Genomic DNA, 26,229 nt, shown 5'->3' with positions numbered 1-26,229 from the left:
ATGGGTCAAAAAATGGCAGAGAACAGAGAGGCGGAACATGTTTCTACCTCAGAATCAGAGCAAAGTGACTTCATAGAGCCCGAAATTGGACACAAGGACACCGACGAACCATTCATAAATGTCGATTACGAGGCACTGGAGGAATATGACATCCAACCTAGCGGAGTTATCCATGAACTGGTTCGTCAAAGCTCACAAGACGACGGGAAAAATCTGTCATCCAACGATGAGATCTCGGGCGGTGAGGAAGGACGGTCGGAAAGCGAACAGGTAAGATTTATAGCATTTATGGCATGTGTGATTACAGTTAGCATGATTTACGAGTTTTACTGTTTTGACTTTTTTCTGAAAGTTCTATGTATCCAAGTGCATCTGGATATTATTTCAGTATGTAAAGTAGGAGGAACATAATGTTTGTGAATTATTCAACATTCTTTTCACTACATGTTCAGCATAAAGCATTTCAATTTGTTCACAGGGTTTTAGCAATATCATAGCTCTATAGTTTAACAGGTAAGGAACACTTCCCCTATATAGCGAGATCTTCTCGCTAAAACGCGATTATCCCTCTTTATCAAGGGAGTAAATATATCCCGTATAATCAAGAAAAACACCCCATGGAGTGCATCTCTTCATGTTTCGTGTGAAAAGAAGAAAAAGGTTAAAATGTGTGATACTTAGAACTGCAAAATATAAACAAAAACACCCACGGTGTGCACAGCCACTGGATTTCAGCAATGTTGGTATGAAATTTCTTGACTGTGTTCTCAATTTTATAGAGACAATTTGCATCATGTTGAGTGTGTGTCGCATTTATTCAGCATTGCACGGAATTTGCCATTATTTTCAATAAAGACACCAAACACCTGTTTATGGTAATGTTTACTCTCTCGCTAAAGAGGGATAATCGCATTTAAGTGAAAAGATCATGCTACAGGGCCAGGGGGAAGTGCTCCCAACCTGTTTAACTGTTTTGAAATATAGGTTTTTAAAAAAAAAACTCAAACAAGATAATATTTAATCACAGGAACCTTGTGGGTTTTTTAAAGAGGATATTTTAGGTATAGACTCCTAATATTTTTATTACAGACATCAGACAAAATTAACGGTTCCTGTAATTTCATCATTAGTAACCATATATTAAGATGTAACTTCAGTTTGTTCATATGATAATAAATCGGTTTGGTTAGTGTCCTCCCCATCTAGACCCATAGTCGAAGTATTGGATAACAATTAATTAAGACTCTAATATTCATTACATGTATCTAAATGCTATTTTGGGCATTTAATCTGTTTCCTAAACCCAGGTCCATGATTTTTATTTGATATACATGTATTTATTTATTTAATATTTGTACACATCAAAACCCATAACAGTCCAGAAATTCGCAGTGGTATCTAAGAGATTTGAACTTGTCTTTAATCTGTATTGTGTAAGTTTCATGTAGTGAAGTTATATCTACAGTGTAGTTCACAAACTGCCATTTGTGCTTTGATCCAGATGTACAGTAAGTTATGTACATGTTTATATTACTACAGATGTACAGTAAGTTATGTACATGTTTATATTACTACAGTTATGTACAGTAAAGTATGTACAGTAAGTTATGTACATGTTTATATTACTACAGTTATGTACAGTAAGTTATGTACATGTTTATATTACTACAGATGTACAGTAAGTTATGTACATGTTTATATTACTACAGATGTACAGTAAGTTATGTACATGTTTATATTACTACAGATGTACAGTAAGTTATGTACATGTTTATATTACTACAGTTATGTACAGTAAGTTATGTACATGTTTATATAACTACAGATGTACAGTAAGTTATGTACATGTTTATATTACTACAGTTATGTACAGTAAGTTATGTACATGTTTATATTACTACAGATGTACAGTAAGTTATGTACATGTTTATATAACTACAGATGTACAGTAAGTTATGTACAGTAAGTTATGTACATGTTTATATTACTACAGTTATGTACAGTAAGTTATGTACATGTTTATATTACTACAGTTATGTACAGTAAGTTATGTACAGTAAGTTATGTACATGTTTATATTACTACAGTTATGTACAGTAAGTTATGTACATGTTTATATAACTACAGATGTACAGTAAGTTATGTACATGTTTATATTACTACAGTTATGTACAGTAAGTTATGTACATGTTTATATTACTACAGTTATGTACAGTAAGTTATGTACAGTAAGTTATGTACATGTTTATATTACTACAGATGTACAGTAAGTTATGTACATGTTTATATTACTACAGATGTACAGTAAGTTATGTACATGTTTATATTACTACAGATGTACAGTAAGTTATGTACATGTTTATATAACTACAGTTATGTACAGTAAGTTATGTACATGTTTATATAACTACAGATGTACAGTAAGTTATGTACATGTTTATATTACTACAGTTATGTACAGTAAGTTATGTACATGTTTATATAACTACAGATGTACAGTAAGTTATGTACATGTTTATATTACTACAGTTATGTACAGTAAGTTATGTACATGTTTATATTACTACAGTTATGTACAGTAAAGTATGTACAGTAAGTTATGTACATGTTTATATTACTACAGTTATGTACAGTAAGTTATGTACATGTTTATATTACTACAGATGTACAGTAAGTTATGTACATGTTTATATAACTACAGTTATGTACAGTAAGTTATGTACATGTTTATATTACTACAGTTATGTACAGTAAGTTATGTACATGTTTATATAACTACAGATGTACAGTAAGTTATGTACATGTTTATATTACTACAGTTATGTACAGTAAGTTATGTACATGTTTATATTACTACAGATGTACAGTAAGTTATGTACATGTTTATATTACTACAGATGTACAGTAAGTTATGTACATGTTTATATTACTACAGTTATGTACAGTAAGTTATGTACATGTTTATATTACTACAGATGTACAGTAAGTTATGTACATGTTTATATTACTACAGTTATGTACAGTAAGTTATGTACATGTTTATATTACTACAGTTATGTACAGTAAGTTATGTACATGTTTATATAACTACAGATGTACAGTAAGTTATGTACATGTTTATATTACTACAGTTATGTACAGTAAGTTATGTACATGTTTATATTACTACAGATATGTACAGTAAGTTATGTACATGTTTATATTACTACAGTTATGTACAGTAAGTTATGTACATGTTTATATAACTACAGATGTACAGTAAGTTATGTACATGTTTATATTACTACAGATGTACAGTAAGTTATGTACATGTTTATATTACTACAGTTATGTACAGTAAGTTATGTACATGTTTATATTACTACAGATGTACAGTAAGTTATGTACATGTTTATATTACTACAGTTATGTACAGTAAGTTATGTACATGTTTATATTACTACAGATGTACAGTAAGTTATGTACATGTTTATATTACTACAGATGTACAGTAAGTTATGTACATGTTTATATTACTACAGATGTACAGTAAGTTATGTACATGTTTATATTACTACAGATGTACAGTAAGTTATGTACATGTTTATATTACTACAGATGTACAGTAAGTTATGTACATGTTTATATAACTACAGATGTACAGTAAGTTATGTACATGTTTATATTACTACAGTTATGTACAGTAAGTTATGTACATGTTTATATTACTACAGATGTACAGTAAGTTATGTACATGTTTATATTACTACAGATGTACAGTAAGTTATGTACATGTTTATATTACTACAGATGTACAGTAAGTTATGTACATGTTTATATTACTACAGATGTACAGTAAGTTATGTACATGTTTATATTACTACAGATGTACAGTAAGTTATGTACATGTTTATATAACTACAGTTATGTACAGTAAGTTATGTACATGTTTATATTACTACAGATGTACAGTAAGTTATGTACATGTTTATATAACTACAGTTATGTACAGTAAGTTATGTACATGTTTATATTACTACAGATGTACAGTAAGTTATGTACATGTTTATATTACTACAGTTATGTACAGTAAGTTATGTACATGTTTATATTACTACAGATGTACAGTAAGTTATGTACATGTTTATATTACTACAGATGTACAGTAAGTTATGTACATGTTTATATTACTACAGTTATGTACAGTAAGTTATGTACATGTTTATATTACTACAGATATACAGTAAGTTATGTACATGTTTATATTACTACAGATATACAGTAAGTTATGTACATGTTTATATTACTACAGTTATGTACAGTAAGTTATGTACATGTTTATATTACTACAGATGTACAGTAAGTTATGTACATGTTTATATTACTACAGTTATGTACAGTAAGTTATGTACATGTTTATATTACTACAGATGTACAGTAAGTTATGTACATGTTTATATAACTACAGATATACAGTAAGTTATGTACATGTTTATATTACTACAGATGTACAGTAAGTTATGTACATGTTTATATAACTACAGTTATGTACAGTAAGTTATGTACATGTTTATATTACTACAGATGTACAGTAAGTTATGTACATGTTTATATTACTACAGTTATGTACAGTAAGTTATGTACATGTTTATATTACTACAGTTATGTACAGTAAGTTATGTACATGTTTATATTACTACAGTTATGTACAGTAAGTTATGTACATGTTTATATTACTACAGATGTACAGTAAGTTATGTACATGTTTATATTACTACAGTTATGTACAGTAAGTTATGTACATGTTTATATTACTACAGATGTACAGTAAGTTATGTACATGTTTATATTACTACAGTTATGTACAGTAAGTTATGTACATGTTTATATAACTACAGATGTACAGTAAGTTATGTACATGTTTATATTACTACAGTTATGTACAGTAAGTTATGTACATGTTTATATTACTACAGATGTACAGTAAGTTATGTACATGTTTATATAACTACAGATGTACAGTAAGTTATGTACATGTTTATATTACTACAGATGTACAGTAAGTTATGTACATGTTTATATTACTACAGTTATGTACAGTAAGTTATGTACATGTTTATATTACTACAGTTATGTACAGTAAGTTATGTACATGTTTATATAACTACAGTTATGTACAGTAAGTTATGTACATGTTTATATTACTACAGATGTACAGTAAGTTATGTACATGTTTATATTACTACAGATGTACAGTAAGTTATGTACATGTTTATATTACTACAGATGTACAGTAAGTTATGTACATGTTTATATTACTACAGATGTACAGTAAGTTATGTACATGTTTATATAACTACAGATGTACAGTAAGTTATGTACATGTTTATATTACTACAGTTATGTACAGTAAGTTATGTACATGTTTATATTACTACAGATGTACAGTAAGTTATGTACATGTTTATATTACTACAGTTATGTACAGTAAGTTATGTACATGTTTATATTACTACAGATGTACAGTAAGTTATGTACATGTTTATATTACTACAGTTATGTACAGTAAGTTATGTACATGTTTATATAACTACAGATGTACAGTAAGTTATGTACATGTTTATATTACTACAGTTATGTACAGTAAGTTATGTACATGTTTATATTACTACAGTTATGTACAGTAAGTTATGTACATGTTTATATTACTACAGTTATGTACAGTAAGTTATGTACATGTTTATATTACTACAGATGTACAGTAAGTTATGTACATGTTTATATTACTACAGTTATGTACAGTAAGTTATGTACATGTTTATATATAACTACAGATGTACAGTAAGTTATGTACATGTTTATATTACTACAGATGTACAGTAAGTTATGTACATGTTTATATTACTACAGATGTACAGTAAGTTATGTACATGTTTATATTACTACAGTTATGTACAGTAAGTTATGTACATGTTTATATTACTACAGTTATGTACAGTAAGTTATGTACATGTTTATATTACTACAGTTATGTACAGTAAGTTATGTACATGTTTATATTACTACAGTTATGTACAGTAAGTTATGTACATGTTTATATTACTACAGATGTACAGTAAGTTATGTACATGTTTATATAACTACAGATGTACAGTAAGTTATGTACATGTTTATATTACTACAGTTATGTACAGTAAGTTATGTACATGTTTATATTACTACAGATATGTACAGTAAGTTATGTACATGTTTATATTACTACAGATGTACAGTAAGTTATGTACATGTTTATATTACTACAGATGTACAGTAAGTTATGTACATGTTTATATTACTACAGATGTACAGTAAGTTATGTACATGTTTATATTACTACAGTTATGTACAGTAAGTTATGTACATGTTTATATTACTACAGATATGTACAGTAAGTTATGTACATGTTTATATAACTACAGATGTACAGTAAGTTATGTACATGTTTATATTACTACAGTTATGTACAGTAAGTTATGTACATGTTTATATTACTACAGATGTACAGTAAGTTATGTACATGTTTATATTACTACAGATGTACAGTAAGTTATGTACATGTTTATATTACTACAGTTATGTACAGTAAGTTATGTACATGTTTATATTACTACAGATGTACAGTAAGTTATGTACATGTTTATATTACTACAGTTATGTACAGTAAGTTATGTACATGTTTATATTACTACAGATGTACAGTAAGTTATGTACATGTTTATATTACTACAGATGTACAGTAAGTTATGTACATGTTTATATTACTACAGATGTACAGTAAGTTATGTACATGTTTATATAACTACAGATGTACAGTAAGTTATGTACATGTTTATATTACTACAGTTATGTACAGTAAGTTATGTACATGTTTATATTACTACAGATGTACAGTAAGTTATGTACATGTTTATATTACTACAGTTATGTACAGTAAGTTATGTACATGTTTATATTACTACAGATGTACAGTAAGTTATGTACATGTTTATATTACTACAGATGTACAGTAAGTTATGTACATGTTTATATTACTACAGATGTACAGTAAGTTATGTACATGTTTATATAACTACAGATGTACAGTAAGTTATGTACATGTTTATATTACTACAGTTATGTACAGTAAGTTATGTACATGTTTATATTACTACAGATGTACAGTAAGTTATGTACATGTTTATATTACTACAGTTATGTACAGTAAGTTATGTACATGTTTATATTACTACAGATGTACAGTAAGTTATGTACATGTTTATATAACTACAGATGTACAGTAAGTTATGTACATGTTTATATTACTACAGATGTACAGTAAGTTATGTACATGTTTATATTACTACAGTTATGTACAGTAAGTTATGTACATGTTTATATTACTACAGATGTACAGTAAGTTATGTACATGTTTATATTACTACAGATGTACAGTAAGTTATGTACATGTTTATATTACTACAGTTATGTACAGTAAGTTATGTACATGTTTATATTACTACAGATGTACAGTAAGTTATGTACATGTTTATATTACTACAGATGTACAGTAAGTTATGTACATGTTTATATAACTACAGATGTACAGTAAGTTATGTACATGTTTATATTACTACAGATGTACAGTAAGTTATGTACATGTTTATATAACTACAGTTATGTACAGTAAGTTATGTACATGTTTATATAACTACAGATGTACAGTAAGTTATGTACATGTTTATATTACTACAGTTATGTACAGTAAGTTATGTACATGTTTATATATAACTACAGTTATGTACAGTAAGTTATGTACATGTTTATATAACTACAGATGTACAGTAAGTTATGTACATGTTTATATAACTACAGATGTACAGTAAGTTATGTACATGTTTATATTACTACAGATATACAGTAAGTTATGTACATGTTTATATTACTACAGATATACAGTAAGTTATGTACATGTTTATATTACTACAGATGTACAGTAAGTTATGTACATGTTTATATTACTACAGATGTACAGTAAGTTATGTACATGTTTATATTACTACAGATGTACAGTAAGTTATGTACATGTTTATATAACTACAGTTATGTACAGTAAGTTATGTACATGTTTATATTACTACAGATGTACAGTAAGTTATGTACATGTTTATATAACTACAGTTATGTACAGTAAGTTATGTACATGTTTATATTACTACAGTTATGTACAGTAAGTTATGTACATGTTTATATTACTACAGTTATGTACAGTAAGTTATGTACATGTTTATATTACTACAGTTATGTACAGTAAGTTATGTACATGTTTATATTACTACAGTTATGTACAGTAAGTTATGTACATGTTTATATTACTACAGATGTACAGTAAGTTATGTACATGTTTATATAACTACAGATGTACAGTAAGTTATGTACATGTTTATATTACTACAGTTATGTACAGTAAGTTATGTACATGTTTATATTACTACAGATATGTACAGTAAGTTATGTACATGTTTATATTACTACAGATGTACAGTAAGTTATGTACATGTTTATATTACTACAGATGTACAGTAAGTTATGTACATGTTTATATTACTACAGATGTACAGTAAGTTATGTACATGTTTATATAACTACAGTTATGTACAGTAAGTTATGTACATGTTTATATAACTACAGATGTACAGTAAGTTATGTACATGTTTATATAACTACAGATGTACAGTAAGTTATGTACATGTTTATATAACTACAGATGTACAGTAAGTTATGTACATGTTTATATTACTACAGATGTACAGTAAGTTATGTACATGTTTATATTACTACAGATGTACAGTAAGTTATGTACATGTTTATATTACTACAGATGTACAGTAAGTTATGTACATGTTTATATTACTACAGATGTACAGTAAGTTATGTACATGTTTATATTACTACAGATGTACAGTAAGTTATGTACATGTTTATATTACTACAGTTATGTACAGTAAGTTATGTACATGTTTATATTACTACAGATATGTACAGTAAGTTATGTACATGTTTATATAACTACAGATGTACAGTAAGTTATGTACATGTTTATATTACTACAGTTATGTACAGTAAGTTATGTACATGTTTATATTACTACAGATGTACAGTAAGTTATGTACATGTTTATATTACTACAGATGTACAGTAAGTTATGTACATGTTTATATTACTACAGTTATGTACAGTAAGTTATGTACATGTTTATATTACTACAGATGTACAGTAAGTTATGTACATGTTTATATTACTACAGATGTACAGTAAGTTATGTACATGTTTATATTACTACAGTTATGTACAGTAAGTTATGTACATGTTTATATTACTACAGATGTACAGTAAGTTATGTACATGTTTATATTACTACAGATGTACAGTAAGTTATGTACATGTTTATATAACTACAGATGTACAGTAAGTTATGTACATGTTTATATTACTACAGATGTACAGTAAGTTATGTACATGTTTATATAACTACAGTTATGTACAGTAAGTTATGTACATGTTTATATAACTACAGATGTACAGTAAGTTATGTACATGTTTATATTACTACAGTTATGTACAGTAAGTTATGTACATGTTTATATATAACTACAGTTATGTACAGTAAGTTATGTACATGTTTATATAACTACAGATGTACAGTAAGTTATGTACATGTTTATATTACTACAGATATACAGTAAGTTATGTACATGTTTATATTACTACAGTTATGTACAGTAAGTTATGTACATGTTTATATAACTACAGTTATGTACAGTAAGTTATGTACATGTTTATATTACTACAGATGTACAGTAAGTTATGTACATGTTTATATTACTACAGATGTACAGTAAGTTATGTACATGTTTATATTACTACAGTTATGTACAGTAAGTTATGTACATGTTTATATAACTACAGATGTACAGTAAGTTATGTACATGTTTATATTACTACAGATATACAGTAAGTTATGTACATGTTTATATTACTACAGATATACAGTAAGTTATGTACATGTTTATATTACTACAGATGTACAGTAAGTTATGTACATGTTTATATTACTACAGATGTACAGTAAGTTATGTACATGTTTATATTACTACAGATGTACAGTAAGTTATGTACATGTTTATATAACTACAGTTATGTACAGTAAGTTATGTACATGTTTATATTACTACAGATGTACAGTAAGTTATGTACATGTTTATATAACTACAGTTATGTACAGTAAGTTATGTACATGTTTATATTACTACAGATGTACAGTAAGTTATGTACATGTTTATATTACTACAGTTATGTACAGTAAGTTATGTACATGTTTATATTACTACAGATGTACAGTAAGTTATGTACATGTTTATATTACTACAGATGTACAGTAAGTTATGTACATGTTTATATTACTACAGTTATGTACAGTAAGTTATGTACATGTTTATATTACTACAGATATACAGTAAGTTATGTACATGTTTATATTACTACAGATATACAGTAAGTTATGTACATGTTTATATTACTACAGTTATGTACAGTAAGTTATGTACATGTTTATATTACTACAGATGTACAGTAAGTTATGTACATGTTTATATTACTACAGTTATGTACAGTAAGTTATGTACATGTTTATATTACTACAGATGTACAGTAAGTTATGTACATGTTTATATTACTACAGTTATGTACAGTAAGTTATGTACATGTTTATATTACTACAGATGTACAGTAAGTTATGTACATGTTTATATTACTACAGATGTACAGTAAGTTATGTACATGTTTATATTACTACAGTTATGTACAGTAAGTTATGTACATGTTTATATTACTACAGATATACAGTAAGTTATGTACATGTTTATATTACTACAGATATACAGTAAGTTATGTACATGTTTATATTACTACAGTTATGTACAGTAAGTTATGTACATGTTTATATTACTACAGATGTACAGTAAGTTATGTACATGTTTATATTACTACAGTTATGTACAGTAAGTTATGTACATGTTTATATTACTACAGATGTACAGTAAGTTATGTACATGTTTATATTACTACAGATGTACAGTAAGTTATGTACATGTTTATATTACTACAGATGTACAGTAAGTTATGTACATGTTTATATTACTACAGATGTACAGTAAGTTATGTACATGTTTATATTACTACAGTTATGTACAGTAAGTTATGTACATGTTTATATAACTACAGTTATGTACAGTAAGTTATGTACATGTTTATATTACTACAGATGTACAGTAAGTTATGTACATGTTTATATTACTACAGTTATGTACAGTAAGTTATGTACATGTTTATATTACTACAGATGTACAGTAAGTTATGTACATGTTTATATTACTACAGTTATGTACAGTAAGTTATGTACATGTTTATATTACTACAGATGTACAGTAAGTTATGTACATGTTTATATAACTACAGTTATGTACAGTAAGTTATGTACATGTTTATATAACTACAGTTATGTACAGTAAGTTATGTACATGTTTATATTACTACAGATGTACAGTAAGTTATGTACATGTTTATATTACTACAGTTATGTACAGTAAGTTATGTACATGTTTATATTACTACAGATGTACAGTAAGTTATGTACATGTTTATATTACTACAGTTATGTACAGTAAGTTATGTACATGTTTATATTACTACAGATGTACAGTAAGTTATGTACATGTTTATATAACTACAGATGTACAGTAAGTTATGTACATGTTTATATTACTACAGTTATGTACAGTAAGTTATGTACATGTTTATATTACTACAGTTATGTACAGTAAGTTATGTACATGTTTATATAACTACAGATGTACAGTAAGTTATGTACATGTTTATATTACTACAGTTATGTACAGTAAGTTATGTACATGTTTATATTACTACAGTTATGTACAGTAAGTTATGTACATGTTTATATAACTACAGATGTACAGTAAGTTATGTACATGTTTATATTACTACAGATGTACAGTAAGTTATGTACATGTTTATATTACTACAGATGTACAGTAAGTTATGTACATGTTTATATTACTACAGATGTACAGTAAGTTATGTACATGTTTATATAACTACAGTTATGTACAGTAAGTTATGTACATGTTTATATTACTACAGTTATGTACAGTAAGTTATGTACATGTTTATATTACTACAGATGTACAGTAAGTTATGTACATGTTTATATTACTACAGATGTACAGTAAGTTATGTACATGTTTATATTACTACAGTTATGTACAGTAAGTTATGTACATGTTTATATTACTACAGATGTACAGTAAGTTATGTACATGTTTATATTACTACAGATGTACAGTAAGTTATGTACATGTTTATATAACTACAGTTATGTACAGTAAGTTATGTACATGTTTATATAACTACAGATGTACAGTAAGTTATGTACATGTTTATATTACTACAGTTATGTACAGTAAGTTATGTACATGTTTATATTACTACAGATGTACAGTAAGTTATGTACATGTTTATATTACTACAGATGTACAGTAAGTTATGTACATGTTTATATTACTACAGTTATGTACAGTAAGTTATGTACATGTTTATATTACTACAGTTATGTACAGTAAGTTATGTACATGTTTATATTACTACAGATGTACAGTAAGTTATGTACATGTTTATATTACTACAGATGTACAGTAAGTTATGTACATGTTTATATTACTACAGATGTACAGTAAGTTATGTACATGTTTATATTACTACAGTTATGTACAGTAAGTTATGTACATGTTTATATTACTACAGTTATGTACAGTAAGTTATGTACATGTTTATATAACTACAGATGTACAGTAAGTTATGTACATGTTTATATTACTACAGTTATGTACAGTAAGTTATGTACATGTTTATATTACTACAGTTATGTACAGTAAGTTATGTACATGTTTATATTACTACAGATGTACAGTAAGTTATGTACATGTTTATATTACTACAGTTATGTACAGTAAGTTATGTACATGTTTATATTACTACAGATGTACAGTAAGTTATGTACATGTTTATATTACTACAGATGTACAGTAAGTTATGTACATGTTTATATAACTACAGTTATGTACAGTAAGTTATGTACATGTTTATATTACTACAGTTATGTACAGTAAGTTATGTACATGTTTATATTACTACAGATGTACAGTAAGTTATGTACATGTTTATATTACTACAGTTATGTACAGTAAGTTATGTACATGTTTATATTACTACAGATGTACAGTAAGTTATGTACATGTTTATATTACTACAGATGTACAGTAAGTTATGTACATGTTTATATTACTACAGATGTACAGTAAGTTATGTACATGTTTATATTACTACAGTTATGTACAGTAAGTTATGTACATGTTTATATAACTACAGATGTACAGTAAGTTATGTACATGTTTATATTACTACAGATGTACAGTAAGTTATGTACATGTTTATATTACTACAGTTATGTACAGTAAGTTATGTACATGTTTATATAACTACAGATGTACAGTAAGTTATGTACATGTTTATATTACTACAGTTATGTACAGTAAGTTATGTACATGTTTATATAACTACAGTTATGTACAGTAAGTTATGTACATGTTTATATAACATGTATGCTATGTGCATGTTTGTCTCTGACTCATATATGTCTTAAATCATAACTGTTCTTTGTATATTTGCCCCTTGTGGGTCCATAATTGGTCAATAAATTGTATCATCATATAGCAGTGCATTCTGATATTCACTGTTGATTTGCTGTGCAGTCATTAACTACTGCTTTGTCCCTGTCAGAGATTGGTTTAATGTTCATACATTGATGATTCTTATTCAGCAGGTTAGTAGTGACATGGATAAGATGACCATAACACCACAGGAAATACCGGAAGAACTGGATGAGACACAGACAGCAGAATGGAGACAGAAAAAAAAGCACATCTTCATCCTGAGTGAATCGGGCAAACCTGTATATTCAAGGTGGTGTATAATGTCACCATTTGGTTGTCAGGAAGCTGTGGAGCTAGTAGAATATTTATATTTGTCAGATTCATTGTTTCCCCCCAATAAAAAAAGAATTTACAATGAAAAACATATAATATAGTTTAGGTGAACACATTATGATAAATAAAAAATTCAAATGGAAGTATGCTATTGATCCAAAAATAAAATGATATATTATACTCTATCGTTTTAAAAAAAACTTGTCACCTATCTGATTAGCTCTGTCGAGGGGTCGCTATCCGTGGATCATGCAATTGAATTTGCAATGTATGTTTACAAAATGCAAAATTCTAAGATCCCAGTGCCACAGCATTATCATAGATTTCTAATAGTTTTCATTCATGACAATTTTGATTGGTATGTTATATATGTTGTAATTAGACATCATTAAACATTTTGTGTACCATAATGACCGTGAAAGCAAGTGAATATTCAGATATACATGTACATGTGCCATTAGTAAAGATAGCAAGTTGATAAAGCAGTTGCAAATATGGATAGAATTTACCATAAACAGCTTTTTAACTGAATCAGCGACTTCATTTCACTGGACATTCTGACCCTTAGTTTCATTCTCAATGTCATAGTTTTATTTTTGTACACTGTTTATTATGACACACTGTTATGTTGACAAAACTTTTATCTCCCCAGAGCTTGTTGGGTTAGGCAGGTTTCAGTGTATAAGTAAAATGTTTTATTTTGGGATCAATAATATGCCATAAAAAGTGTGTATTATACTGTGTCCTACCATTGATAAGTCTTTCAACTATTTCTAGGTATGGAAATGAAGACAAACTTGTCACCATTATGGGACTTCTGCAAGCTTTAGTCTCATTTGTTCATGATTCGAACAAAGACAATATCCGGTGTTTCATTGCTGGCGATCACAAGTTCGTGTTCCTTGTGCGAGATCACTTGATCTTAGTGGGCGTGTGCAGCAGTCAGGACTCACCACATCAAATTCTTCACCAACTATCGTACTTATACAACCAGATTCTTAGTGTTCTAACGCACACAACTTTGAATAAGATATTTAAACAGAGGCGTAATTATGACCTTAGAAGACTATTAAGTGGGGCTGAGAAATTCCTGGACAACATGTTAAACATGTTTGATACAGATGCCAGTTTTTTACTTGGAGCCGTGCGATGTTTACCGTTGGACAGTCAAGTCAGGGACCAGATTGCACAGAGTGTAGTGCAGCAAGCCCGAGTCAAAGTAGGTTCATATTGCTGTATATTTACATTCATTCCGGTTTTCCCTCAACATTCTTACTAACTGAAACTTGTGGTTAACATCTCATATTAAGCTTTCCTCTTTTGAGATGAGGTATTAACAACATATAAATACACTTGACCTGCATGGAATTAAATGATTGAAAAGTAAATATATAAAAATGTCTTTCAGTTTCTGAAATAAGACCCCATTCCCAATGCTAAAAAGGAGGTATTTAACAGTATTTCCCCCAATTTTTGCTTTAGAATAAATTCTCAAACAATGAAAACAAATCAAAGCAGGGTCGTCTTATTGTTCATAACTCTCCTTCACAGGCCCACAAATTACAATTTTTGCTTCAAAATTGTGAAATAAACCTAATTTTTTGGCCCCTGCTTATCTGAATGACCAATTTGAAAGTCACAGAGAGTCCAATTGTACCTTCATGCACAGGTTTGGTTTTTCTTCCCCTACTTCTTTGGATGACACTTTTTTGCCAATTTCAAGCAAATGCCACTTTTTTCCCAATTGGAAAGGCCCAGGTCCTTGATATCAAGACGTTTAGAAAATAACCTGCATGAAAAAAATCTGGCTTTACTTTCACGATTTCTGAATGTTCCATGACCAGTCCCTATGTACCCCTGACCACCCCGACCCCTTCTTAGTGTCCTGTGTACCCCTGACCACCCCGACCCCGTCTTAGTACCCTGTGTAACCCTGACCCCGTCTTGAGGCTTTTAAAAATAAAAAAGTGCACAATCTTTTTTGAAGGATTAGATGTAGTAGTCAACAATATACGTATAGATAAGATAAGTTTTATTCCAATTTTGGGACAAGAGGGCATAACAGCAAGACAGTTTATAAAGAAGGAAATTTCAAAAAAGAAAGAAAGTTTACAACATTAGCTACAGGTTACATAGACTGCAAACTACATGTGGATGTAGCATGTTGGGGAAACGAGTACATACATATATGAATTGCAATCTAATTAAAATTAGATGTTTGATCCGCTCGCGTACTCGCATACAGTTATGTATGCGAGTACGCGAGCGGATCAAACATCTAATTTTAATTAGATTGATATGAATTGCTAATAATGTGTATACACAAGTAAATGGACAATATCAGTATTATACCAACATATGAGTAATAAACTATAATGATATTTGCAGTTTTAAAGCATCACTTCTTTTTCTGAAAGTTTGAACTAAATATTCACTCAATTTGACAATTACTGGTTTGTCTTCATTAATCATCAACCAAGTAAATTTGTCCTTATTTGTTATTAAGGTAGTACTCTACATCGTCATAATGGCTGACTTCCTTTAAAAACATGGATGAAAAAATCGATATCAGCAATATTTGACTTTTCCTTTTCCATTTAAATACCTAGCCGAGTAGCTCAGTAAGTTAGAATACCGACTGCTGACCTCTAGGTTTCAGGTTCGAGTCCAGCAGGCGTTTTAAATTTTTTTCAGAATACCTTCTACTAAAACTGTATTTTTTGACAAATTAAAGTTAATTTGAAAATTTTCAACTTCAAAATATTGTTGTACATATCTTCCACTTTTCATCTACGTCAAATTTCTCTAGTGTAGCAAACCTCCTTAAATAGATTAAAAAATTTGTTGAGCTTCTATATACCATTAAAAAACATATTTCTCTCTTCAACATAGAATGGACAATCAGTGAGGAAATGAAATTCATCTTCTACACAATTAAGGTTACATAATTCACCTATATTTCAATGATACTTTTGATGTGAAGCTCAAGAGTGTATTAAAACTTGGTAATATTTTATATCACCTTGAACTCTAATGATGTAAATAGCTTATTATACGGTGTTGTCACATTCGTACATTATGAGCATATTAAGGTCTCATGTGTTAACATGCACCAGTACACATTTACAAACCCTGAGAATCCTGCATTCAGAAAGAAAATGCTTAAGAATCATTATTTCAGCTCCAGATTTATATGAATAGGGATCTTCATTTTATTATGTAATCAATATCTTCCTTTATAAATTTGTATACATTCTACAATTTATTTACCTTTTGTTCCCTGTAACTTCCTGCAAATTTTATTTAAATGTGATGTGATGATAAAAGAGCATTTATCAAGAGTACTAAAACTAGTTAGATAAGCTTTTGTCTTATATTTCACATGAACACAATGTATCCATTACATCATTAATTTAAGGAAAAGTTTTATTTAGATTTGAAAATTTTTAATTTGATGAGTCTAATTCATGTTTACTTATAATGACATTATCCACTGGAAAACATAAAATTGATTATCATACTGTTATTGATAATTTCCTTAAGTTACCATCTCTGTTTTTAAAACCATAATTCCATCTCAAAAATATCAACAAATCAATGTCAAAGTGCAAAATGAATTTTAAAAAATAACACTGATTTTCATGAATTTCTTAGAACATTGCAAAAGAACCGGGCATAATTATTTCAGTTATTTTAACATTTTCTGTAGAACTCATTAAGCAGAAATAGCTGCATGTTTTACTGAAGTGAAATTCAAGAAGAAGAAAAAAACCTTGATGTTTATCATTTTATAACAACTGCACTTATAGATATGCATATAACATCACATGAAATACAACTTTTTAAACTCTGTAAAATGTTGTTGTACTAATACAACTGGTAGTGTTGAAAAAATTAACAAGAAACTTAAATTTATTTTAAATCTTAAAAACTTAACGAATAAGTGTAAACTTTAAACTGCAATGGTATTATATTTAGATATAATAGATAATCTCGGTTAGAAGTGATATTTTCCTACATCTAATTGTTGTTAATTAAAATATGAATGAGAGTGAAGTTTTGTTTTATGAAAATAGACATAGATTGAATTAATTTTGATTTTAATACAATTTATTTGAATTAAATGTAAGAAAGTTTTTTATCAAATTTCATTGTATACAACCATTTTTCAGTGTTGACAATGGTGTGGGAATATATCTACTCAAATACAGCTTCCCATCCTCCATAAACATGCTGGGTAGAAACACAGCAGGCTTATAAAAAGAAAAATGGTCAAGGTTGTTTTATTCTAAATGGACTAAAGAATTTCTGTGGGTAGACAGGAAATAAGTAATAGTTCAAACTTAACAGAGAAATGTGGTTTTTTATTAGCGTTAATAAGTAATTAGATGGAGAAAGCATCAGACTGCTTTTTTCTAGAAAGTTTAGTATGGGCTAGTGTATGTAAGGTCAGGTCTAGTAAAAATAATTTGATTAGCCCAACTGATCTATAGTGCTAAAAAAAAAATTTAATTTCAAACTCTATTATATCACAAATTATTACGAAACGATTTTTTTTAGGAAAGAAAGTAAAATGATTTGATTGTGTGCAGATTTAATAGCATGAAATGATTATGTGCATGCATAACAAATGTACATGTATATAAAAATAAATGTGTAATAAAACTTTTGAAATGCTAGCAAGTTTCAGTACTTCAGTTCTAAGAACTTGATATAATTTTTTATAAAAGTATATTTCTACTGTCAAACCTCGTTAATCTCAAATTTGATAGGACCAAGGAAAAACTTTGAGATGGAAGGATTTGAGTAATTGAGGGTAAAATACTTCAAGAATAAGTGGTTTGGACTTCTGAACCACTTTGACATACATGTACCAATGATATTTGAGATATCGGTATTTGAGATACTGGCCGGGCGCGTTTTACAAAAGAACTTATGACCAACTTTACATATTGGAATTTTCCAGTTTATTGTAAGATCATTCACTCCAAATGCAAAATATTTTTTTTAAAGTGTTGAAAATTAAGCCTCAGAAAAGTAATAACAGTGTAATACAATTTAAGACTTGCGACTTTGTCGTTAGTTGTTTTGTAAAACGGGCCTCTGAAGTTCAGCTGTGTATATAATTGGTCTCATTTTAAAACTTAACAGTCAAATATTGATCGTTTTCAGGACTTGGTGTTTGCGTTGATTCTAGCTGACAATCAGCTTGTGACGCTGGTTCGAATGAAGAAATATTATCTTCATCCGATGGACCTACATATAATCATTAACCTTATCAACTCCTCAGAGTCCTTCAAGGCTGCAGAATCATGGATACCAATATGTCTTCCCAAATTTGATTCTAGGTGAGTAGGTTTCAGAAATCTGTGTTATCCAGATCAGTAGGTTTCTGCGTTAGTGTGACTCCAGGTCAGTAGGTTTCTGTGTTAGTTTGACTCCAGGTCAGTAGGTTTCTGCGTTAGTGTGACTCCAGGTCAGTAGGTTTCTGTGTTAGTTTGACTCCAGGTCAGTAGATTTCTGCGTTAGTGTGACTCCAGGTCAGTAGATTTCTGCGTTAGTGTGACTCCAGGTCAGTAGATTTCTGCGTTAGTTTGACTCCAGGTCAGTAGATTTCTGTGTTAGTGTGACTCCAGGTCAGTAGATTTCTGCGTTAGTGTGACTCCAGGTCAGTAGATTTCTATGTTAGTGTGACTCCAGGTCAGTAGATTTCTGTGTTAGTTTGACTCCAGGTCAGTAGATTTCTATGTTAGTGTGACTCCAGGTCAGTAGATTTCTGCGTTAGTGTGACTCCAGGTCAGTAGATTTCTGTGTTAGTGTGACTCCAGGTCAGTAGATTTCTGCGTTAGTTTGACTCCAGGTCATTGTTAATTTGGTATCAGGTGAGAGATGTGGCTTGTTTCTGAATATTTGATTTCTTTGGATATCACCAATCATTTTTACTTGGTAGGTGTACAGTTGACAAAGAACTTCCTAGATCTCCGTTGTATGGGACATGTATATAGAGTTCTCAGTTACTTATATAAATAACGTGTTGTATTAATGAATGACTTCCTCTTGTTTCCAGTGGTTACCTTCAAGCTCACATATCTTATCTAGATGAGGGATGTCAAACCTGTCTCCTCCTTCTGTCTGTGGACCGAGAGTCCTTCTTCACTCTCTCAGACTGTAAGGGCAAGATCATGGAGGTAAGCAGGGGATCTGTTCTCTCTACAGTTAATGGCCACACTTTTCTGTCAGTGGCTTATCTGTTAATTTAGACATTGTCAAACATTAACATTTATTCATGCCCCCTATCAAAGAAGAGTGGCATATTGCTATGCACCTGTGGTTGGTCGGTCAGTAGACCACACATTGTCCACTCAATATCTTGAGAACCATTCACTTGATCGTAGTGATATTTCACATGTGGTTTGGATATGAGGAGAAGAGGACCCCTATTGTTTTTTTAGGTCAAAAGGTCAATCTACTCTGGACATAGGAAGACACTGTCCACTCAATATTTTTAGAACCCTTTGCTTGACAGACATCAAACGTTGTACACTGGTACATCCGAAGGAGTAGATGACCCCTATTGATTTGAGGTCACATGGTCAAGGATCAAGCTGGACATGGAAATATACTGACCACTCAATGTCTAGAGAACCCTTTGCTTGACAGACATCAAACTTGGTACATTGGTACATTTTCAGGAGAAGATGGCTCTTCTTGATTTTGAGGTCATATGGTCAAAGGTCAAGGGTCAAACTGGACATAGGAATATACTGTCTGTTCAGTATCTTGAGAACCCTTTGCTTGACAGACATCAACTTGGTACACTGGTAAATCTTCAGGAGAAGATGACCCCTCTTGATTTTGAGGTCACATGGTCAAAGGTCAAGGGTTAAACTGGACATAGTTATATATCGTCTCCTATATTTTAAGAATTATTTGCTTGATTGACACCAAACTTCGTACACTGGTACAGCATAAGGAGTAGATATATTGACTCGTATTGATGTTTAGGTCACATGGTCAATCCACTCATGACATAGGAAGATATCGTCTGTACAATATTTTGAAATGGTTTGGCACTACATGTTCTATCAATTAAATGATGCATGTGTATAACCCTTTTCAATTTTGCACCATCTCTTGTTTAGTATTTATTTAGTATTTATGTTACATATAATATGTAGAGATTAACTATAGGGGTGGGGGTGCAAATATTGTACATATTCATTGTTAAGTATAATTATAGTTTGAATGCATCGAGGTGAGTACTTGAAATTAAATGAAGAATCACATTAAAGTAATTGTAAAAGTTTTGAATTCCAGAGATTAAACAGATACAACGGTCTGAAGGCAATCAGTGACTCCGTGGCCAACACCAGCTACAGCATTCGGCAGTGTGGCATATCAGACCTCCGCCACTTCCTGTACAAGTCACGGTCCACAGCCCAGTTCACTAGTCCAGAGATTGAGGCGCCGTATCTGAAACCCGAGGAACAGGAGAGACTGTTTGGTCTATATCTGTACCTCCACCACAGAATTCACATGACAGATCGGCCACTGAAAATCCTCTATCATGTTGGGCAACATGAGACTCTACTAGGATGGGTGAGTGCTGACTTGTGTTCATTTGTTTTATCTCTGTTTAGGAATTTGATATTTTGGTTCTGTGTATGTGTCCTCCAAGGCCAGCAAGAAACAATTTGTTATAACCAAACTTCGTTATATCCAATATTTTTGTTATTTTACTCTCATAAGGAAAAAATGTCACCTCACAATAAGCGTGATTTCGTTACAAGCGTGATTTCGTTATAAGTGTGTTGACTATAAGCAAGTTTTACTGTCTTTCTTACTGAGTCATCTATTTTGTTGTTTCAGTTAACACAGGGTTTTGAACTGTATGCGGTATTTGGACCCCTAGTTACAAAACCGGTGGCCATAGCAGCCATTAACAAACTTCTGCGGTGGATCAAAAAAGAAGAGGAGCGTTTATTCATTCTAAGCTCTGTCACTTTTTGATGGAAGCTGATTTTTAGAAATGAGTTGTACGATGCTGCCAGTTCAGATGACAATATGTGTATATTTCCATTATTTTTCAAATATTTTAAGGGAGACAGACTGCAGCAATGTTGTAGAGTGCTTAATGCACGCTACAGAAACACAGAACGTAGAGTGCTTAATGTACGATACAGAAACACGGAACGTAGAGTGCTTAATGTACGATACAGAAACACGGAACGTAGAGTGCTTAATGCACGCTACAGAAACATGGAACGTCATGCATAACTTCAGGTTTGCGAGTACTAGGTACTTGCTCAAAGCATTTATTTAATTCCCAATATACATATATTCCACTTAGAATTCCTCTTCTCTGTGATATTGTCCAATAGAATTCTTTAACCCTCTGTGGCAAAAGAGGGGCGTAAAGTTTCACATGTCGGCCCATCAATCCAGTAATCGACGAGATGTTGTCCAATACATAAGTCAACAATTCTTTATCTGGTGGTCATCAAACCTCATAGACAGGATGGTCTGTACCAGTGGATGACCCTTATCAATTTCCAGGTCGAAGGTCATGGAGATTTCTGTTGTGCATTCACCATTTTTTGTTTCACTGACAACATAATTATCTTCACCTGATAGTCATCAAGGTTCCTCTGTCAATCGGTCACCATTAGTCGATGACTCAGATGTCCTGGACATTTATATATTACACAGTATAGTGTAGGATTCTGATTTTTAGTATAGGTCAAGCACCTCCGGATGACCTGTATTGATTTTTGTTGTCCAATGATAACTAGCGAACCTTTGACCCAATAAGCATTGTAAAGGTCAGTTACAACTTTTTGATTTCCAGGTCAAAGGTTACAGTGCTTTCTATTCACTAACTGTTGTTTTACTGATAACTAGAAAACTCTTCACTTGAGAGTTATTGAAGTTCATGACTAGTATATGACCCCAATTAATTTTCAGGTCAAAGGTTTGAAGCTTAATATATATACCATGCCAACACCTCACTTCTGTGAATAGTTATGATGTTCATACAGAATTTGTTAAATCGTAGTATACAAACATCACAACCTTTTCACAGAAACAGGTGCTTGTGCAAGACCTGTCTAAATGTTGTTTAACTGATGGTAATTATCTCCTTGATTAGTCATTAAACTTAATCAGTTCTGGTGGTTAATGAAACCAGTCTTAATTATTCTCAGGTCAAAGTTTTAGGTCAAAACTAACATTGTCTATACTTGGGCTCCAGTACGGAGGATAGAAGGACACACTAGACTATTTTAATATGTAGACTATTTATTTTTATTACACTTAGGTTTATGTCAGCAGTTTGGATGTTTTGACTAGAAAATCTTGTCCAGTTCCCATCCTATTTTGACATGCTGACCAGTATTTCAACATTGATTTTTAATATTGACTATATGTGACATCGTGTACGTTTTGCAGGATTGAAAATACAAAATTATTTTTTTCTAATTTTAAATTTGCACAATTTTTTTTGGCTACTGTACAGAGATTAAGGAAGTTCAAATTCACCCAGTTTTAGATTTGCCTATTAATGACAAAGGTCAAGTGTGGGAAGGTCAAGTGTGCGAAAATCAAATGGGGATGATGATTTCCATGTATACAAAGATGCTTTAAAAATACATAGTACATGTACAAGTTTAAGTTTTAGTGACTGAAATTGAACACTTAATCAGCTTTATTTATACAATCTTTTTCTGATACTAGAGAGTAGAACAGCCATCTATTGACTGGTTTCCATGACGCCACATTCCTCATTAAGAGTCCTTAGCAACAGTATGGTCACTAGGTCTTACGAAATATGTTGCTATGGAACTTGTTAATTCTATGTGAAATTTCTCTCTGTACTAATATCACAGCACCATTCAATAGGGAAACACATTCCAAGATGTCTGTGGTGTGTAAATGCAACGACATCAACAATAGTATTTCATGGCATATAATAGGACGAGTTATTTTTTTTAAATCTGCCAAGCCATTCATTTACTGTGATATTGATTTCTAGTTCCAGGGCAATATAGACCAGATTATCATTTAACAGCATGTTTGTTTGTGCGATGATGCCAGTGAAATGATGAAATGTATAAAAGCCAAATTTGTACCCGTTCTTATGTCTGTTACTTTGATTCTTGATCATGATAGTGTGTGTATTGTGTTGTTTTATAAGAGAATGTGCATCTTATCGAAAAGTAGATAGAATAAAATTGATTTTCTATTGTTTTATTTCAATAATTTTCAATTCCCTAAACTGAAATAAACAATCATTTGTTCTGAGTTCTGAAAATTACAAAGGCAATATTTATAGTATCTATACAAAAATAATACATGGAAGAAGACTTCGCGGGTACGTTAAGGCAGGTTATGAAAATTTTTACTGGGATAAAATCCGCGAAACAATGTGACATCATAATTGAAATTAAAGTATATCACTCAGTATATATTGGATTCCGATTTTATTTTTTATTTAAGTTTTATTTTTGCATAAAATAAACCATGCAGCAACTAAGATCCAACAAAATTCGAAATGCTATACTGCTGTTGTGTAATTTCTGTCTGATCGATATGAAAGTAAACTGATGATGTCATGAATATACATCGAGTGACGTTGACACCTGCAAGGAATTTGTTTATGTGTGCCATGCAAATATCGACAAAATGTGGAGTATTTGAAATATATGACATGGGATATATGGAATATATATGTGAAACGCTGAAAATTTATTGATATTAAGGAGGTATGTTGATATCATTCATTGACAATTTTGTTTAACGGAGAAAACATTCCATTTAGCATGTCAATCTGATTTTCCTCTGTCACAGACTGAAATAAAACTGCTAAAGTAACACACTATGCCACATACTTTTAGATACACCATTTGAAAGGTCATAAACTAATGTACACGGCAATTACTGATAGAATCGTCTGTTAAGAAAACTTTTAAAGAAAACTGCATAGCAATTAGCATCAGTGCAAAATGTAAAACATGGGCTAGATGGTTTCGTGTTTAAATGTTCAATAATTATTTCTTATTGAAAGTGGTAGGATTCTATCAGTAATTCTGATATACTATGGGTATCTTACCATCATTATCGCCAGTTAGATCAATATTTAAATCTAGGGATAATGTGTTACTTTTACATTTTCTATTAAGGTACCTCCATGATCTATTTATAACAGTCATGCAATGACGTCATACGGAAGCGCATGTTTGTCATGTTGTTATGATACAAAATGTTCTCATGTAAACAACCAAAATAGTTTTTAAGAGTTAGTAGCTCCCTCTCTCTGTGTAAGACAGATTTTAAAAATTATGCAGTTTACGTGCATAAAGGAAGCATGACCTGCCTTAACATACCCGCATTGTGGAAAATTATTCAAGAATGAATTGAAAGACCTGTCTTAATTACTTGAATTCAGCTAAATGTGTGATAAAATGTTTCCATAGAATTTAAATTTGGAGGAAATGGTAGTGTAATATATTTCAATGAGAAAGACAAGAAGCACCATGTGAATTTCAAACACCCTTCTGACCGGTTGTTTATGTGATAATTTACTACTGTTTATAATACATCTGTTATATAATATAGTATTTTTGATAAATGACTGACTGTGAAAGTCGGGGTAATAAAAATGACAACTGTGTAAAAGTCTTGTATCCAAGGTTGTCAATCGGTCATCTTCAGTTTATATGTCCTGATAATGGACTAAGTGGCTGGACACATAGATCATAATTATAGATCTACATTCAGAGTCCTTACTTGTCCGATAATTGTTCTACCAATCTATCTCCATTTGGATTGGACCAAAGTGATTGTACATGTAAATTGAGGATATATGTGGAAGTCATGGCTTGCTTGATACACGAAGTAAATTTCCATGTATCGGCAGGCAGCATACAAATAAAATCTGATTGAATTTTGGCGGTCAGTCTGGTTCACAGATCATGTAGTTTGTAGAGCACCTGACTAGAGATTCAGGGGGGCGGGGTTTGACATCTGGTCTGATGCATTTTCTCCCATGAAGTATCTGTTACTGTACAGTGATAAAAATAAAATCCAGGTAACAAACATTGACAGGTGTGACATTAAT

At 30.5% G+C, this 26,229-nt stretch overlaps 1 protein-coding gene across 2 annotated transcripts; it reads left to right on the top strand.

Annotated features, from left to right (window-relative positions):
* Window positions 1-24,357, top strand: LOC125653927 (vacuolar fusion protein MON1 homolog A-like). 2 transcript variants are annotated; one of them, XM_048883607.2, is made up of 7 exons: window positions 1-270; window positions 13,952-14,091; window positions 14,892-15,333; window positions 19,287-19,462; window positions 20,182-20,302; window positions 21,432-21,713; window positions 21,984-24,357. In XM_048883607.2, exons 1-7 carry the CDS (start codon window positions 1-3, stop codon window positions 22,122-22,124), a joined length of 1,572 nt encoding a protein of 523 aa, XP_048739564.1. In that variant the 3' UTR covers window positions 22,125-24,357. The 2 variants fall into 2 exon arrangements, with proteins under 2 accessions (XP_048739564.1, XP_048739563.1); XM_048883606.2 differs by having other exon boundaries at window positions 13,949-14,091.
* Window positions 24,358-26,229: the final 1,872 nt, after the last annotated feature.

Source organism: Ostrea edulis, chromosome 7, assembly GCF_947568905.1.
Source record: "Ostrea edulis chromosome 7, xbOstEdul1.1, whole genome shotgun sequence".
Taxonomy (NCBI): domain Eukaryota; kingdom Metazoa; phylum Mollusca; class Bivalvia; order Ostreida; family Ostreidae; genus Ostrea; species Ostrea edulis.
This window is presented reverse-complemented; position numbering and strand designations above follow the sequence as displayed.